The 19,794-nt window shown below is 42.1% G+C and overlaps 2 protein-coding genes across 2 annotated transcripts in view; one reads left to right on the top strand and one right to left on the bottom strand.

Moving 5' to 3' along the window:
- Positions 1-1,931, top strand: part of CYR61 (cysteine-rich, angiogenic inducer, 61) — a 3,319-nt gene extending 1,388 nt beyond the window's left edge. The window contains exons 2-4 of the mRNA XM_009333889.1: positions 118-541; positions 679-881; positions 991-1,931. Of these exons, the coding sequence (XP_009332164.1) occupies positions 118-541; positions 679-881; positions 991-1,290 (927 nt within the window). The 3' untranslated portion in view covers positions 1,291-1,931. The remainder of the gene's footprint in view (positions 1-117; positions 542-678; positions 882-990) is intronic.
- Positions 1,932-10,968: 9,037 nt separating this feature from the next.
- The window catches only part of ZNHIT6 (zinc finger, HIT-type containing 6), a 35,063-nt gene continuing 26,237 nt past the window's right edge, over positions 10,969-19,794 (bottom strand). Inside the window, exons 10-11 of the mRNA XM_009333888.1 lie at positions 16,191-16,315; positions 10,969-11,898 (exon numbers count right to left, since the gene is read on the bottom strand). Of these exons, the coding sequence (XP_009332163.1) occupies positions 11,813-11,898; positions 16,191-16,315 (211 nt within the window). The 3' untranslated portion in view covers positions 10,969-11,812. The remainder of the gene's footprint in view (positions 11,899-16,190; positions 16,316-19,794) is intronic.

Below are 19,794 nucleotides of genomic sequence, written 5' to 3'. Positions count from 1 at the left end.
GTATGTCTGGGCTGCGATAAAAGCACATAAGGAAAAGTGATTCCTGACTAACTTATTGTTCTGGCCCCCCGTCTCCGGGGGATTGTAGGGAGCTCCACCGTAAATTGAATTTAACAGACCAGCAAATACCTGTGCTTAAACGAGCGATTCCCGCCGCTGACTCCCTCCTTTCCCTCTCTGTTGATCTCTGCAGCGCAGTCCGAGGGGAGACCGTGTGAATATAACTCCAAAATCTACCAGAACGGTGAAAGCTTCCAGCCGAACTGTAAACACCAGTGTACGTGCATAGATGGAGCTGTGGGCTGCATCCCGCTCTGCCCGCAAGAGCTCTCTCTTCCTAACCTGGGCTGTCCCAGCCCCCGGCTGGTCAAAGTCCCCGGGCAGTGCTGCGAAGAGTGGGTCTGCGACGAGAGCAAGGATGCGCTGGATGAGCTGGAAGGCTTCTTCAGCAAGGAGTTTGGTCTGGATGATTCCGAAGGCGAGCTAACCAGGAACAATGAGCTAATTGCCATTGTGAAAGGAGGCCTGAAAATGCTACCTGGTGAGTATGGGCTAATCTGTGTGACAGTGACAGTTAAGCGGGGGGGGGAGAGGCGGGAGGATGGCTGTACGACTCCTTAGACCCCGATGAGGGGTGAGAGGATATATTTAGGCTAAGCCCTCCTTCTCTTTTTCCAGTTTTTGGATCCGAGCCACAAAGCCGAGCTTTTGAGAATCCCAAATGCATTGTGCAAACAACCTCCTGGTCCCAGTGCTCAAAGACGTGTGGAACTGGCATCTCCACAAGGGTTACCAACGACAATCCCGACTGCAGGCTCATCAAAGAGACCAGGATATGTGAAGTGAGGCCGTGTGGCGAGCCCAGCTATGCCTCCCTAAAGGTAAATACAGACTCTTCCCGTGCCGCTCTTCTTTCCAAACTGCTTCGGGTAGAGGGTAAAGGCTGGAGAAGACTCTCCTGCTAATAATACTATTGCCTCTCCTTTACAGAAGGGAAAAAAATGTACCAAGACTAAGAAGTCCCCATCCCCGGTGAAGTTTACTTATGCCGGATGTTCCAGCATGAAGAAGTACCGCCCCAAGTACTGTGGCTCCTGCGTGGATGGCAGGTGCTGTACGCCTCAGCAGACCAGGACTGTCAAGATCAGGTTCCGCTGCGACGCTGGAGAAACCTTCACCAAGAGCGTCATGATGATCCAGTCCTGCCGATGCAACTACAACTGTCCGCATGCGAATGAAGCTTATCCCTACTACAGACTAGTCAATGACATTCACAAATTTAGGGACTAAGTTGTGTTGGGGGTGGGATGCTAAACAGAATTTTGAAGTAACCAGCCACGGAGAAAGGACCTTTGACGGAAATGGTGCCTTGCCCAGCTGAGGGCAACATTGAGATGTTACGAGAGTGCACTGTGCCACTGGACACTAACGCAACAGAGATTTTAAGCATACTTAAAGCTTCATAGTACTGGAGCAACTTTACTGCTTCTTTTTGGAGCACCTTATCTAATTATATACTGTTTTCTGTTTGTAAGTGATCAGATAAATGTTTTGTTCCGGTTATGAAAACTCTCTTCCTATCCTGTTCAACTTAACACTATGCTTCTCCCCCTCCCTCCATCTTCTCCCACCCTTTCCCAACCAAGTTGGAAGTTACATTCCTTCCTGAGGTGGGCACTTGTGGGGTGTTCACAGTGGCAGCTATTATGTACCAACTGTAGTTTAATGGCAAACAGAAATCAGTTGTTTTAAAGCTGAGTATTTTATTTATCAAACTGTAGCTCTTTTTGTTTTTTCTTTGAGTTTTTTTTTTTTTACCCCTTCCAGCCCCTGTAATACTGGAATAAGTTGTAAATGATTTTAATTTTATATTCAATGAATTAAAAGAATTTATTTATGGAATTAATCATTTAATAAAGAAATATTTACCTAACTACTCTCAGTAGAGCATTCTGACAGGCACCAGACTTAAATGCAGCAAATGCAAGAGCTCTCTGTGACAACTTTGAATTCTGAAAAGCTTAGATTCTCTGGAAATCAAAACAAGCTCTACTACAGATGCGGCACTGAACTAGAAAGCTGAGTCTTAATTCTTTGGGTAAAAATTCTTCAGTGCACGCCGTCTGCAACCGCACGCTCTAGAAAGCATGTACAGAAAAAGCTGCTTGGCACCGCAAGCAAATGTTTGATAGAGAGACCGAAACGTTAATGAGACTGTCAGATTATTCAAACCGTCCTGGAATTTGCAACATAAGGTACTTCATTAGAATGCAGTGCATGCACAGTGATGTTGAACATTGGGGTGGAAGTGGTCGTCGGGTCTCACATTTTTTGGTGGCTGCTTTTTGCAAATTAATACATTTCTGTGGCAGAAGAATGTTTCCTACAGTCTGCAGGAGGTAGTTTGCTTTCACTAAATTCAAATTAAATGCGTTTGAAGCAATGACTTTTGTTAATCCTAATAACCCAGTGATGAAAAGTAAACATACTGCTAACAGGAGAAGAATGTGAGGAATTTCAAGTACTTCTCCAATAGAGTAAAAGGCAAAGCAGCCACTCTTTTCTCTTCCTCCCCTCCCCGCTTTTTAAATATGTAATTACACTTTATACTGTGGGACACCGATGACATTTGGCTAACCGAGGGAGTCGTAAGACAGCTAGCTGGCACGCGGTAAGAAAATGACATTCAAAAAAATGAACTAGAGGAGGATCTGAGAAAGCAGCATCAAACATTTGTACTATGCTGGTTAGCATGAAGCCGCGCTACGGATAAGACTGAAAGGAAACCTGCAGCTTTTTTTTTTCCCCCCTCCTCCTCGTCACTGGTTAGTTCTCTGGCAAAATACCCTCCCATAGTCTTCAGTGAGAAAGCTACTGCTCGTAAAAAACCAGAGACTGATTTCTGAGGTTTTAGAATTGTGAAGGGGTGTCATCCAGTGTCATACAGTTAGTTGCAGAAGTGGTTAAGAGTCAACTTTTTATTAGATTAGACATAAATATTTCAATAAAATAAATGGCCAAATATCTCAGCAGCTCATCTCTGGCAGCTAATGCTTTGCCTGAGAAATTACAGCCGTCTCTCTTCTGCTCAGTCAAGTTCTCTCCCCGAAGGCATTCAAAACTTGAGCTGTTTTGGAATTCACCACCTGGCCACCAGTCTCAGCTGTATCTAAACTTGTCTGTACAATATTTGTTGACAGTAAAAGTGTAAAATGCAGTGAAGCTCTTTTGTTTGGCTTCTACTTACATCTAGCACTGAACACGTCACTACCTCAGCCTCTCACTGAGAAATCATCAGGTTTTCACGTTGGGTTACTGCATGGAGAGGGGAAGAGGAACAGAACACGCTGCTCACAGACAGACAGCAGCTGCACGCGCATTCCTCGCCATCCCCACTGTCACTTACACTTGAATGACACCCATCTTCAAACCAATGTAAGCAACAGTTCCCTGAAAAATTACATACACCTGTGACTATACTATACGCGTAGACTATACGTCTGTAACGCGCACACCATGTACGAACAAAAGTGGCCCTTCCAACTTTCCAACTCCCGCCTCAGCTGCGGCTCTAGCCGGGCCCTGGATTTTACAACCCGCGCTTTGGGCTTTCCATGTTTCATCAAGTAGAGGGGTGGTTCGGTAATCTGCTCACTAGAAAGACGGACTGGTGGGAGAACGAGGGCTGCGGGAGCAGATCGTGCAAATGTAAGAGTGAAATATACCAAATGAAATTATCCTCCTATAAAGAGGGGGAATGAACGCCACTAAAATGAACGACAAGTCTTCCAGAGCTGGGATCTCACACCAACTGATCATCACCCATATAGTCCTCTCTTCACTTTTTGCATTTCACAATTACATGGCAAGACTACTAAAACCCACAGTTCGCAATACTGTAAAAGGAATCACTGTCATTTTTTTGTGTATCATCTTTGCGCTTGCTTTGAAATCTTCATACCCTCTGTTGTTCCAGCAGAAAAAACCCTAAATACTAGGCATGAAAATACAAATGATAAAAACACAGGTTCCTTTAAGCATAATCCGCAGGGCTTACAGGTAAGGTTAATGAGCACGACTATAATTTTATTTCTTGGTCAAAAACTAAAATATCAATATTATTCTTCAAGAGGAATACTAGAAGATGAGGAGTTAGGAACATAATACCCAACGTACATGACAATGCCAGGCCATCAAGCAGTTCAAACCCCGAAAATAAAGCCACCTGCGCCGTGTGGAGCTCCTCTAAGCCAGGCAGACACCAGGAGACCCCCGTGCTTGTCTGGGGAGTCCTGGCACGCCAGCGAGGCGAGCAGCACTGCCGAAGCCGGCGGGCAGAGGCTTCAGCGCTGTCCTCTCCGCAGCAGCCCCTGCTTCAGCCGCCCCACCTCTCCCCTCTCACGTCTGCCCCCTGGTCCTTTGGCCGGTTATTTTTAAGCTGCTCCGATTTGTCACGCAAGCCCTCCAGCCAGCTGTACTGGTGCAAGCGCTGGGGTCACCCGAGGATGGAGCCTGGTGGCAGGGGGCAGTTTGCTGAATCTGCTGCTGCCGCCAAAAGGAGCATTTGCCAAACTACAGTTCTAGGAGCGAAGGAATGCGTAGTCTTGTATTCAACGCACTTATTTACAAGGGTCTGATGGTGGTAACCACTATAATATTAGGGTGACACACAAAATCTTCCCTACTAATGAAGGCAACGCAGTGAAGACAAAGTTTCTGCTTCCTTAAGTGCTGCATCACAGGAAACAAAATAAAAGCAGGAGTATGCAGAAAACAAACTTCCATGACTGCATTAAATCCTCTCTCGTGGGATGCTGCTAGCTCGCTCTCCTGAATGAGCAGCAGATGGAGGAAAAGCTAACATCTTGCTGACGGTGGGACAGCCAAGCTATTAATTAACCCTCGCTGAGCTGAGCTGAGCCACGAGAACCTCTACACTCCATATATAAGTTACTGCAGAGCCCACAGCAAAGCAGTCCCCACTGGGCTGCCTGACCCTCCGGCGGACACCACCTGGGAATCGGGCCCGTCTCCCCGCTACTGGTGGGAAGCCGAGGCGGCACACGGGCTGCGCGGGAACAGGCAGAGACCCCGTGGATCGGTGGGACTGCTGCAGGAGGATTTCCCGTGCTCACAGTCCACTGAAGCTGCATGAATCCCCCCACGCTCCAGACAAGCAGCTCTGCCACAGATTTGGGTACGCAGGAGAATTTCTGAGCTACAGCTGCACAGGTCTGGAGGACCGAAACAAGAAAGCGTTTGTGGGCAGTCATTCAGGGTTGGAAGTCAAACCTACCTACCTACACAGAAGCAGTTAAATGCGTTACACCAGAGGCTTGCTCTTGCCAAATGCTGGCCCTTCCGAGCCGATCCTGCAGAAAAGCACTTCGATGCACGTGCACATTTTAGTTTACTCCTGTTTAATCAGTGGAACTATTTCCACGCAGTGCCCAGAGTGCTCAGCACACAGCAGGGGAAGGCTGTGTAGTTTTACCGGCTGCTCTGCCTCAAGCCTGGTTTTTTCATATAGACACGTCCCTGTTTTCATCTTCACAATTTTTTTCTCCACGTTACATAGCCACGTATAAAATAGCACATAGAAACGTGGAGGTGCCGTGGTGAAAGCAGTAACATACACTAGCTTTGGAGATACCTATAAATGCGTTTCAACTCATGAACAACTGAACTGCATTGAACCGCAGTGAGACTTGATGCCTAGAAAATATAAATCCTGTAAAAGAGGACTTCAACCAACAAAATGATAACATAAGCATCTGTGTCTATTACCCTGTAAAGACCAAACACCAAGCAACTGAATAGATGGTATCCAGTACGCTATGATTTTTTTTTCCTCCAGAAAAATTACAGGGCTACGACTTCTACATACACAATTTATGTTGGAGGAGATCCTGAAAGACCCCAAGGCATCGTTCACATAAGCAACGTCATCTGTCTTGAAGTACACTTACGGGATGGAATGTAGCAACCGTCCAGGAGGAAAAGATTACACGAGATTTTGTAAAGGTTTTTGTTTACCAGGCAGAAGAAATTTAAAGGTAGGGTGCATAGATTTGCCCAGATGGGAATCTAGCTAGGACACATAAACAACTTAACCTCATGACGAACGCAGTTTCAGTAAGAATGAAGGGACTCCAATGTAGATATCAGTTAAACAGTCAGCAGTGCAGTCCAGCAATATTTTGAGAACACTGGTTGAACACCAGATCAAAAGGAGCCCAGCACATCGTCTGAGTCAAAGACACCAGTTTCTCAGAAGCTACTGGTTTCCTTCAGCATCTCAAACCAACCAGGTTAGACCCTAATTAGCTCATGAATTTGACAAAATCAGACATCAAGACGTCGTGGCTGTAAAACCAGCAAGTCTGTTAATGAGAACTTAAAACGGGAAAATATATTTCACTCTACAGAAGCGGATAGTCCCGCTGTCGTGGAACAATCCCATTAAAACCAATACGGATGCCCAAGCACAGCTGAAAGCAGGGGTTGGGGAAAGAAGGTCAACAAAGAGATACCACTGAGAGTTTAGATATGAAAGTGACGGGGACTTCTCAGGCAAGCTTTTAAAGCCACCCCTGTCTGCTCTTTTTCCTGAAATACCTCATCCACCAACTTAACTTTTACCTCACTTGGACATCTCTCTACTCCCTGTTGGCACTCTTGGCAAAACGGACAAGTTCTGGGGCTACAACACGATTCAGTAGACAATCTGGAAGCGAGGGGTGGAAAGGCAATAGGCAGCTTTCACAGTCACTTCTTCCTCCTTCTTGAGGCAGAACTTGGACGACAGGAAGAAAGTGGCAATGTGATTTTAAAAACACTTTTGCTTTCTCCACCAGCTGGGATCTTGCAGGAACCAGCCAGCTCCCAGCGTGGTAATTTATTCTCTAAATCAAGACTCCCTCTCCCCTCTTGTTTCTATCCCTGCTGTTTTGGCGGATTATTTTAAACCCGCTCTGATTTGTCACGCAACCCCACAAACAGCTGTACTGATGCAACTGATGCAAAAGGAAGCCTAATGCAAAAGGATTAGATAAACATGAGGACTACTGTGCGAGTTTAAAAAAAAAAAAAAAAATCCACTGTTTCTATTGCTAGTAGGAGCCAGTAATTCCACAAAGACTTCCCCTTGCCCCAAAGGTAGGCAAGGCTCTAGTGGCTTTCCGTATTTTACCACTCTATTGATTTTTCCTGCCAAAAAGCCTACTACAGTAAGATAGCCTGGAAATGCTTTTCAGCAAGAAAAGTTAGCGGTGGTGAAATCAGGCCAAGCCAGTGGAACTTTCCTTCCAAAGCAAAAAAATGTTACAATGCACAAAGCCAACGAGGGAAAGAAGCTCTCGCAATAAAAGCATCATTAGAGCTAAGTCACTGTCCGACAGGTCCCCGAGACCCGGCAGGACACAGTGGGAGCACATTTCTGTTATCACAGACAGACAGGCAGCAAAACAACTATCCTTGTTTTTTCCTGGTTTTACATGTCATCCGCAACTTCCCTTTCAGTTTCAGTATTTATTTTGAGTTGTTTTTGCTGCCATTTCTTGTTTGTCTTGCATACCTGTGACTTCCTTCCATTTCACCACAAATTTCCACCAAATAAAACCATATGCACTGCCATAGCAACATTTTAATACAAACAGAGTAATCTTTGTTCACTGAAGTACACAGGTTTTGGGGTTTTTTTGTTCTTATTAAGAGAACCTGCATCTGCATACAGTTTAACTGAATGTCATAGCAACAACATAAACACAAATTCAAGGTATTTTTTCCTTTGGAGGGAGGAAGAATAAACGTTTTCAGGAAAAGAGCGTGGGACTTGGGAAAGCAGAATGAAATGTTTGTGACCAAATACGGCCTGAAGTTACATCATCACAGCTGTATATTTACTCTCCGAAAGCCTGCTCTTGCAAGGTGTTATACATTCTCAGTTCCTACAGATGTCAATAGAGAACAGCTGCATCTGGCAGGGCAAGGTCGGAATCACAGCTATGCTTATACACAACACGGAGGTTGGCCTTCCTGTCGGCACTACGGCGAACTTAGAAATTTATGTACTTTTTTAGACTAGAGTGCGCATTCTGCACGACAAGCAGTTTTACTCCTAATGCAAAGTAAAACTGCACTGTTCAACTGGAGTAACAAAAATTGGACCGGCGTGTCTGCAAGACCTAGCGCCAACCACGCGTTTTGCGGCAGGACCCTCTTTTCCTCTACGGATCAACAATTCCTAATGCAGAGGTAAATACAGTAAAGCCTAGAGTTCAAATGTGTTCATTCAAAACTTAGCTGTTACCCTGACAGGGTGTATAACGTTGTTTACCTGTGACAACTCAGTAACTTATGCCTCATACCCCCAAAAAGTTATACAAAAAAGGAAAAGAACCAAGTTCTCTCATACGGCTGACTCAATCCCACCTCTCAGCTATTGCTACGCGCTTAGCTATGCTCTATTTTTGTCCTTTACGGCTTGTGAAAGGGACGACTTCATTAAGCTTTTAATTTCTTTAGGTTGCATGTTCATTCAGGACAAGAGCCTTTACTCTTTGCTTTGTAAGCTGATGGTCCTTCAGCTCAAGCACACTGTGAGGGTTCAGGGTTTGAAACCTGAAAAGTCTGAACATTAAAAGAAATGCCGTACAACGCTACGCACAAATAGCTTGTTCCTTCAGTGACAAGTAGTTTATAAAGGAAAATAAATGAGTAAGCGTAGTAGGGATAAAATCAAGCACTCAACGCAAGCTGGTGTTGAATGATGAAACAGCATCACGCAGTTTTCATTCACAGACGTCATCTGCCCTGAATCAAGGCAAAGTCCTGTAGGGATCCTCGTATAATGAGATTACTATAGTATATTTTCAAAATGGACAGAACTGAAGTCTTCCAGGCTGCCTCAGCTCCATGTCTTTAATTTCAAGTGCTTGACCAGAAATTTAAAAACACAGCTTTTAAAGATGCATTCTCTCCCTTCAGTTTATTACAAGATGCTCATTCTGGGTTAAGTCACTCAGAAAGGAATTAAAAACTTCCCCTAACTGCCTATGAAAGTGTTAAAAACCATCTGCCTAGCCGAAGAGTGCATAAGTTTCGATTAAATCAGTAACCTTATTATTTTGAAGAATTACCACTGCGGCAGGACATGCGCTGGTCACCTGTCATCAGTAAGGCTGTGCTTTTAGCCAGAGACCATCATCTTGATTCATTTTCATAAACAAAAATTGAAAAAGTTTAGCAAAACTGAATAAAAATATTTGAATTCCATCTTGGCTTGCATGTGATAAATCACCACTGTTCAAACTAGTGTAATCGTTATCAAAACCAAATAAAAATAGGTAAATAGTAACCTGGGAACGAATGGCAAATGCTACCAAGGCCTTTTACTCTCAATTTGATTGAGAGTAAAACTCTTAATCTTCCAACTCTGGAAGATGATTCCCAGCTTTGTTTGGGAAATTTCCGTTCTAGTAACCACCACAGGAACGCTCCTTAATTTTTTAAAACCTTCTTTAAGGTAGGAAAAGATTTACATCTGCAGGACAGATTTAACAGCATCTTCATTTAAAAAAGAAATTACGGTTGTGTTTGACTCACAAGGAAGCTTAAACTAGATTTATATAAGAAAAAAACCGCAGGCAAACCCTTTCATAGCTTTAGTGAAAACCTCCAAGAGCGTAGGAAAGTAATGCAAATTACAAATCTGCGTTCCTCAGCCAAAGACTAATCACACACACACACGCAGATCAACACTAATATTTGCAGCACTCTAATTTCCACTGTGCGCTATGAATCTTAACAGAAATGCCACGCTTTTACTCCAGATGAAACATTTTCTGGCAAATGAACTGTGGCAGTTTTGCTGTTCTGCTCTTTTATCGGTGTTATTATGAATGGGTTCAAGACTGGTTTAAAGTAATTTGTGGCTACCAAGTCAGCGTGCAGTAATCACTGATTAGGAAAAGCTTATTCACTTTCACTGAACTGAAAAAATATGAAAGCAGCACCTATAGCTAGGAATCCTGGCCCTTTAATAAGGGTTAAAAAAACCAAACATTGAAACAAGAGGTGGGCAGAGGACCAACAATGACTAAAAAAGAAAACAGAGCACAGGTGGCTACTGCCAGGCAAGAAGAAAAACTTCCCTGTTTTACCAGGGGCTGCAAAACACACAGGGAAAGGACACGTGATACCGCTGTGGGAAAAAATAGTATGTGACTACAAAGGTCTGACGCTCTTTCCAAACTGCAGTAGCTACATGTCACGGTGAACCATTTTTTTAGTGACAATTTGTTTTGAAAGGTGTGGGGAAAAAAAAAAAACCTTCTAAAACTTTGAACATCTCAAAAATCCTCTCCACGCAGCATGACTGGTAAGGAACCGACAGCCTGGTGCCCTGAAGACTGAGAGCCTGGAAGCCTGAGCCCTCTCCCATATTGCTGTCACAGCCTCCTGTTACCTCAACAAGTTCCTTCACTGCTTTCTGTTGTCTTTCTACCCATGTCAGCACTGGCAGCAAGAACACTTAGGACTGAAAACTCACCTTCATGGCAGTTTAGTGCGCACACCACGCCACCAGCTTTTGTCACAAAGGTGCTAGTCTCAAGCAGGAGACAGAGTGGGGTAACAACGATGGCAGCAACAACCTCACAGAGCTGTTTACAAAGTGATCATGTCCGTAAGACTTCATAAATGCTGACTTAGCTAGACCCTTGCAAACTAACCCCCAACGCCTGCGCTGAATCCTGAGAACTCCCTGGTGCAGGTGTGCAGAGGGGCCCACCTGTCTCACACCGCTCGTAGCACACGCTGTTCTCGTCCTCCAACAAACCCCACCGACATGGGGCACTTAGACACAGTTGTCACTGGTCTGGGATCTAGAAAACTTCTCAGAAGTTAACAACAGATTTCTATTGTCAGCAGATGATACAGTACAGGACTTTTTTTTTTTTAAGGTTTATTTGTTTTTAAGTAGGTAAATTTAGTTGATATTCCAGCAAATATTTACAATACCTGGTTTCAGTAGGTAAACTAGTAATATGAGATGCATAACATAAGCATTGTTTAGAAGTCCAATATATTAGCCCTAGTGACACTCTGTGTATCCATTTCTATGGATTTTAAAACCCATGCTAATTTAGAAGATCAGGGTAGAAGATTAATCATATGGCAACGTGCCACCCTGAAAACATGGTCTGACCTGTCTTTGACACATTAAACAAGATGCAACCAAGTAAAAAAAAAAAAAAAAGAAAAAAATTATTGCACCAGGCACCCAAAATGTCACCACAGACGATTAAGTCAAAAGTGAAGTAAGATCATTTGCAGCAGCTCAGCATGACAAAGAAATACCCTAAAATAAAATTAATCTAATGAAACACCAGTGGTTTTTTTCAGTAAGTTTAAGCATTAAGACTCAAATCTGCATATAAATACAAATATGTGATCAGATATTTAAACTCGGAAGTCAGACGCTGAGCTGTTAGGGTAAAAGGAAAAAAAAATATACTGTTGAAACTAACTTGGAAGCTTTAAATTTGGGTTACTCTGATTTATTAAATATACATGGACAAGAGGGTGCAGTTAAATAAGAATATCAGTTTTTTCTAAAACCAGCAATTCCCCATCTCTTTATTTACATCCCTAAATATGCATTCCTAAATCCAAAAATAGGCAGGCAGTTTGGAAGTGCTTTCTTTAGTGAAGGAAGCCAAACCAAACCTCTGAGAACTCAGCTGTATAAAAAAAGATTTAATAATAATAAAAAAAAAGGCTCATTCCACCCTCTTCTCTCAAAGAACCGTCATGAACTGTCCCGAATTTCCCCTTCTTCCATAGATGAAAGGGATGAACTTTCACTGTCCGAGTTCTCTGCAGATTCACTGGCATCTGAGGGTGTAGGACACAAACAAAAAACAAACAAGCAATTAGTTTCAGCAATGTTGTTTGCTCATCAAACAGAAGCAGTTTCGTATCTTCTTTTCCTTTTAATCACACTTTCCTTGAGGACAGCTATTTCATAAGACGTAACCAGCCTCATAACATGGGATAAAGCTCTGGGTAGGACCTTGTTGCTGAAGGAGAAAGCAAGACAATGCTGAGAATTTCTTTCAGTTTTTAAATCTTGGTCTTTCAGTCAAGTAGGTAAGCAGAGTATTTATCCCCCACAAAACTCTTCCTCTTCATCCACTGCGAATTTCAAATTGTTCTCTTGGCTTATTTGTTTTAAATGTTGTTTTCTGGGTTGCTACATATATATCACAACCGTAATGAATTATAAATCATTTACACTTCTATTAGCATTTCAGTTAGGATGGGGAACTGCTGAGAAATTCTAAATGGAAAATTAAGACGATGCACCTATGTACTCCTTCCACGTGTCCCAGCATCCCAAAGATGGTGTTAAGTTGCATGAATCCATGAGCTAAGGCTGATGAGGTTAAAGCTGCACAATAACTTGTGCTTTAGGACACAGCTGTTGTGGTCTGCTGAGACTGCATCGTGAAGCACTCATCTCCCAAACTAGTCTTCAGCCTCACACCCTGAGAGTCCTTCTTTAACAAGCACTGACCCCGGTCACCTCGTGGTGAGGTCACCAAACGCCACTGGTCGGTGGCACTCAAGCAGGACAAAAATAAACTACAGCAAAGTAGGCCCATGAATCACACTCTGCTCTCATTGTTATTTTCAGTACTTGATCTGACTATGAATTTAAAGAAGTTTTTGAGCATTTAGTGTCAGATGCTTCATTAAGGAAATGTTACTGAAAGGGAGCTGATGCAGTACAGTTACTGTCTTGTCACGATGAATTCTACAGCTGGCAAACACGGATAATACATAGGACACAGTGTGCACCTGTACAGTTTCAATGGAATTTGTTCAAGAAAATAGAAGCATTTCACCCAGAAACATCGGAGGTCACATTTTGTCTACATTAAATCTAGTGTATAATCAATTAACATTTATATGCCAGATATGTACTGAGTAATGCACAAAGTAAGGATTGTTTTTGCCCCTAAGTCCTGTGAAAGCTTCTATAATCCCCTACTATCTTCAGCCATGACTGACCTTGTATGCTGAAATCAGAGCACCTGTAGTTTTTGCTATGAGCAAGTCAAGCATCAAAACATCACATAAAAGAATGTGGCAATCTTCTGACTCACAGTGAAGCTCAACAGACAAATTTTAGCTTTAGTTTAGTCTGTTACAGTAAGTTTTATTTAACGGGAATTACAGATTGTCTTCACTCAGAAAGCACGTATTTTTATGGTGTTGATAGCACTGCCTATAAATTAAGATTGCCCAGTCCTTCCCACCGTAAAACTGCCTGCAGTGTACTTATAATGTAAAAATATAAACTCTGGGTTTAAATTTTTCAGTGCCAGTTTCCTTCTTCAATCCTTATTATCCGTATTTTTTTGAAAGCTTCAGCCAAAATACTTCAGCCATTTCTGAGAACAAGGATAGGAGAAATCGGCCTTGTCCTCATTAAATTCTAGTCTCTCTTTGAAGGTGCCCAGCTCTAGCTCTCTCCCAGTCTTTGGGGGTAGTAACTTGAATCGCAGGGGCAATGGTGATTTTTCCCCAGCACGTGCCTGTTGCTGTGGCTATGAAAACTTGCCTCTGTTCTTCCTGGGGAAGGGGGTAGATCTGAGATTGCTCAGTAAAGAAACATCATTTCAGCAGTTACATTGCCACAAGACACTGTTTCTTGTTCCAGCCTGGGTCCTTTGAAAACAGACCCTGGAGGGCTACGGTAGCAGAAGCCCCTGCGCTCCGGCAGACACCCTGCCAGACATCCACTCATCAACGCAGCAGCTGTTTGCCTGGAATGCCACGGGGAGGTCAGCCGGACAGGCGTTCCGAGACAAGTGTTCCTCCGGGTGCGCATGGAGAAGGCAGGCAGAAAGGAAAGGCAGCGTTGGCAGAGAGAGGATAAGCAAGAGCAGGATGGATGGCTTAGGAGGAGTGTGCAACTGATAGAAAAAGCCGTTAAGTGTCGAAGAAAGTGGACTGCAAGTAACATACGAGATGCTGCAGCAGAAGGGTCACCTCTTGGGAGATGGCTTTAGTGGGCTAAAGCACCTCTCCGATTACAACAGACTTCTCCTTGGAGAGCCTGAAGGTGAACCCAAGATTTCCACTCTTAGCAATTATCTGTGAATACAGCTGGTAAAGCAAACTAAATACTGTTTTTTCTCCTTTATTCTTTAAAGTTGACACACAAAAGAAGAGTACAATGATTGTGCCACACTTCAACAAAAGTGGTATTTTGTCTTCAAGTGCAATAGTAGCAACAAAAAAGCCTTCCTATTTTTATATTCATGTTCTGAACACGTTTTTCCTGAAAGAATCTGGAATTACTGTGGCAGGCTTCCACTCTTAACAGAAAAAGCTCCAAGAACACAGGGTCCAAACCAAACTCAAGGCTGAAGTTAAGTGTTAATATGTTAACTAAGAAGATGTACAAAAATAAATGATAAAAGTTGTGAAAATCGTGTTATTTTTGCCATTAGCTATATTCTTTTGCTATCTGATACCCAAGACACCTCAACAGGGAGCTATGCACTTGATTTTTATGGAATCTATAGAAACAGTAAAAATAAAAAAAAGATTAAGAAAATTAATGGTTCCCAAAACCTGAAATAGCTGCCAGTGTTCAGGGATGACTGCTAACTGAATGATCCCTGCAGCAGAGGAAGGTCACCGTCTTGAAGACACACACTTGCACTGCCCTGTGACAGAGCTATCAGCACTTCCCCAGCTATTACTGGCTCGCTCTTCTACTCTGCCTTTTACAGAATCAGCTAGCTGCTGCGGCAGCACGACCTCAAAATATAGTTGTTCAATCAATACTTATTTGAACCTATACCCTTAAAAGGACAACCTTCCTACTGGCTCAGGAGACACTGACAACCACCATATTCAGATTAAGTTTATGAGTCAATCAATTGTAATTCCCTCCTGACATCTAAATCATAGGGGTAGGGCTGACTACTGAAAAGTCAGGGATCTAGATCAAGAAATAATAGATAAACTGAAAGTACCTAGTTTCCTTGTACTCCAGAATATGTATGTGCACTCCTGGGGTGAATATCAGTGGACCTAGTTGCTCAGACAAGACTCCCACCTCATCCCCTGGCGTGGTGTCTCGCTCACCGAAGCTCTTGCAGTACATCGCGCAAGAAATGTTGGTGTTTCTTTGAGAGCAGATTGCTCCGATGGATCACTTGGTGTCATCTAGCCAGAACAGCCAAGATCCGTGGAAGTTTGATATCACTGGTACAATATGCTCAGTCTCGTCTTTATTCAGTCAAATTATATACATATGGAGCCATGACTGAGTTGCCGCAGGGAAATAGCCATTGCAAACATATTTCAACGCTTTTCCTCAGAAATCTGTAAAAATTACAGACTGGCTCATCACTGAAAAGTATGGAACTTGATAACTAAGGTGACTAGCTGGGGGACTAAGAGACAAGGGAACTGATTCCCTATATCAGCAGCTGCAGAAAGCGAAGCTGGGACACGAAGCCTTTATACTGGGGAGAAAGGTGGAAATTAACTTCAAAACCAAAATACAAATTCCTGCTAGACCTAGACTCTAACTCTAAGTTAACTCCAAGATGAAAGTTTTCCCTCAACTAAGTACTTTTCAAAAGATAACATTGTGCTTTTAACCCACCCGAAAAGCTACTTTGCCATTACGATTTCTAATAACTATCCTGTAATTCAGAATTATTTGTCCAATGTTAGGAGTTATGCTAGGAAATAATGGAGAATTATTCCTTTGTATGATTAGCAGGCTTACTTAAAACTCATCTTCCCCAGACAGCTTTTTAGAAATAACCAACTCTGTCAAACTTTGCTACTTCCAAAATTTAGCACAAGTCTGAAGAGTTGTTTTACCTTAGTGGCTAAAAATATACGAAAAAAGAATCAAGCACCAGTAAACAAAGTTAGGAAAAACACATACAATACAGCTTATGGATGTAAGCCATCAGCCAGCAGCTTTAAGACAGAGCATTCCTAACAGCTTTTTTATAGCAATCTTTTAGATTCAGAGGGAAATACAAGACATACTGCACATTCCTGGCATTATTAATAGGTGTGTCCTTAATTATTGTTTATTTAACTAAAATATCTAAGTATAGCATAACAGGAAATAAATGTATCCTTACCTTGTCCAAGAACCACCATGTCATTCTTCAGTGTTTTCAAGACCACAAATAACGTTGGATACTCAATTATTACTTTGCCTTTCAAATTGTCCAGGAGGCTTCTACTGGCATCCAGTTCATTGTACCTTAAAAAAACCAGGCAAGTTTATTTTGGATTTTAATGCTGCCAAGGACATAATGTACACTTTCTGGGAAAAAAAAAAAAAGCTTTCTGGCAATTCACAGGATTTTCAGATGATATCATGTTCAGAAGAACTATCTTATGATTCAAATTACATACCCAGTCTTATTATCCAACTATATAAATTTTTTTAAATCCTCCTAACATCTAAGCATAAGAACAAGAGGAGAATCAAAGTCAAATTTGTCTAAGGGCTGAAATGTTTTATGAGTTCTATCTTTACCAAAATCAGATATGGACATAGGGTTATCAAAATCGATGTACTTACCAAAAGCAGATTCTAAATTAAAAAATAACACTTAATGTTCTACTTATGGGCTTTTAACACTACAGGTTTCATTTACATGGTTAGTAGCGTACCTTATTTATCACATTTGCTTATGAATTATCAGTGAAGTACTGGGAAGATGAAATAAAAAGCATATCTGAACAACTACTAAAGCAAAGGTATATTGGAAGCACTAAAGAGCTCTGTTTTTGCAGAAGTAAGGGCTCTGATACACAGAACATTGGGGCAATAATTTCTAAAAGATAGTATAATATCCCCGTTTATGCCTAAGCAAATCCCTGCTTACAGCACCATCTGCAAGAAACTCCCTGTAGAAATCCCCACATATGCGTGTGCTACAAGAGGCGCATGACTCGGATGCGCGGTCCTTTCCCAGAAAAGGGCTCCTCTTCACCCTGGAGGGTGAAGCCAGGTACATAACAAATGATGCCACAGTAATAAAAAGTAAACTGAGCATCTTCTCCACAATTGTTTCCTAGAACTGTAATATTCTCTCCCAACTCTCTAACTGGAAACCTGGATGTGGGATTTTGAGGAAAGGAAGGGATAGTTCAAAGCCCTCTCTCTATAAGAGAAACCCTGTTGCTTTCCCTTGCTGTAACTGCGGCAACAGATGCTCTGATATTATTACACTGCAATCTGAGTTATGCTATTCTTTCTGTAATCAGCATTATTAAATTACTGCTAAGCTATTGTATCACTTAAAGGCAAATGAAGTTCAAAACCAAAATACACTGTGGGCAATAAGTGGAGTATTTCCCATAGCTGCTCTACCTTCTCTGATCATTAACTTATTATGCAGTTAGGTTTTCTTTTGCCAAAAACAACACTGGATGGGTGAAGGAAATTATATACTTTATGATTTACAGTAATGTGTGATTAAGAACAGTACATCAGAGGAGTCAGCACACAAGAAGAATATTGAAGGTAAAACAGGATTTGAGTTCTTGGGATTTAAGGGAAACTTAGTTTGAGCAAAAGCTATTTCTCTCTCATATTCAACTTCAATCATCATGAAAATACTTGGTTTCATGTTTCTCTCAACCCTAAGTAATTATGACCTCTTCTTACTGAAACCCTCTAAAAGGGATAACAGTATATTACATTTCCTATTGAATGAATGCATTCATAACTTGTGGATTAACACACATGAACAGAAACATATTTATTGCTTTATTTACAGTACTCTAAATGCAAAGTATGGCAATACCTTTCCTTTGGCAAGGACCTCAACACATTCTTTTCTGGTTAAGCAAACATTTACCACCAAGAGGCTAAAGTAATTCACATGCCACAATACACTTTCCATTATCTCATGTTTTAGACAAAACATCTTTAGCGTCCAGCTTGGCATAAGATAAAACATTTGTACTTAAAACTATTTTATGATAGTAAATTGCTGAAGTGTTAGATCACCGAGTCAGAGCTTTATCTTTTTTGTTTTTAAAGTAAATTTTACTGGTTGACAGCGACAGAGGAAACATCTAAATTTTTAGTGCATAATGTGGGCTGTAAACTTCAGGGAGAATATAACAAAGGAGCTTAATGCTTCTCTTTTTTAAACTTTGCTGTTATTGTCTATGCTATCCAAAATACCTCAGTCTACCAAATTCCCTACTTTATACACAAGTGCAAGTTGAGGTTTTCTGCTAATCCACCTGCCAACCTCATCCTTGACTGTGCATGCTTAAAAGATCTCAAAAGAAAACTAAAACTTGCCACTCAATTCCAAAGTCTACAGGATGGCTCCTGAGCAAGACTGATTTTTCAGGTTTTCTCTGAAAGACTTTGTCATGATAAAAACCTTCCCAATTTTACCCCAGAACTAGAACAAAGTCATACATCAGAGGGTGAGCAATGCAGACCTATGGGCAAAAGAAGACTGCCCTGCAAGGCTTTTCCAGAAGCGTATACACACACACAATTTCAATTTTTACTTACGAAAAGGCTAGACCTGTTTGAAGAAAAATGAAATTAAATGGCCTTTTTACAAGTCTTGTAACTTCCTGCACCGATTGTTCACCAGGATGAGCTGAGGTAGGGTAACACTGGAATGCAGGTCCTCCCATGTATTTGCAGGGAAGTGTCTCACCACAGGTAGAAGATGGAGCAGGGAGAACCTGGTTATCAGATATGACCAGATATTCTTTTATCACCATTTTTACCTACTTGTCCTGTATCACTGGGACTGTGTAGCCTGCTCGGTAAGAACCCATAACGAGCTGCAACCTTCTTCAGGCCCTTCCGTCACCGTGCATTTCAAGTGACAACCCAGTAAAATGAACAACAACCAGCTTAAGTCTGTCCTTTCACTCGGACTCTTCCAGGGCCAGTTGCAGGAACCAACTTAACTGAGGCTGTCATCCTAAACAAGCTCCTTCAGCCCTTCATGACAGGATGGATTTGAAGATAAGCCTGGCTCCAAATGAACGGGCCACCCTGACAGAACCATTGCCCTAACACCCTGTCTTCACGTCTTTCTTTTAAACCCTCCCCCTGCTTTCTCTTTTCTCCCACTGCCCAGTTCCTACGAGTTGTCTGCGCTACGGCGTCCCGATCCCTGTATTCAGTGGGACTTCTCTTTGCACCCTTATCTCTCAATCTTCTTTCCTCCCTGGTATTTACTTCCCACGTATTTTCTCTCTCCCTTCCATACATTCCCTCAGCCTCCTTGTCCGACACCCAACATCTAATACTACACTTTCCTGATTATTTTCTTGCCCCAAGCAAGGCTTTATGCCCATGTCACGAAGCAAGAAATAGGCCCGGATTTCTTCTTAATAAGACAACTTCATTTATAAGGACCACAAAGAGACAATCTTAGCAGACAACAGCTTTTGATTTTAGCTGGCATGAAGTAACAATAACTGCTTTTTGAAGGACAAAAATTAAGTAAAATTTGCCTGCCAGCAGGCAGTTTAAAAGCCTACAAAAATTGTGACAATTGAGAAAATTTCACAAGATTCAGCAATCCCACATCAGTTCCCATATAATCTGCTACCTTCGCTCTACGAGTGGCTTTGCTACCTTTCACAAAACACTGACATTAACGTGGCTCTGCACTTCTGACAGCATCTGTGCGTTTCTGCAAAGGACAGTGTCACTATCTATAGTTATTCCACCACCTTCCAGGA

This window comes from Pygoscelis adeliae, unplaced genomic scaffold (genome assembly GCF_000699105.1).
Source record: "Pygoscelis adeliae isolate BGI_AS28 unplaced genomic scaffold, ASM69910v1 Scaffold10, whole genome shotgun sequence".
In the NCBI taxonomy this organism is placed as follows: domain Eukaryota; kingdom Metazoa; phylum Chordata; class Aves; order Sphenisciformes; family Spheniscidae; genus Pygoscelis; species Pygoscelis adeliae.
Note: the sequence above shows the minus strand (reverse complement) of the source record. Positions and strands in the feature narration are given on the sequence as shown.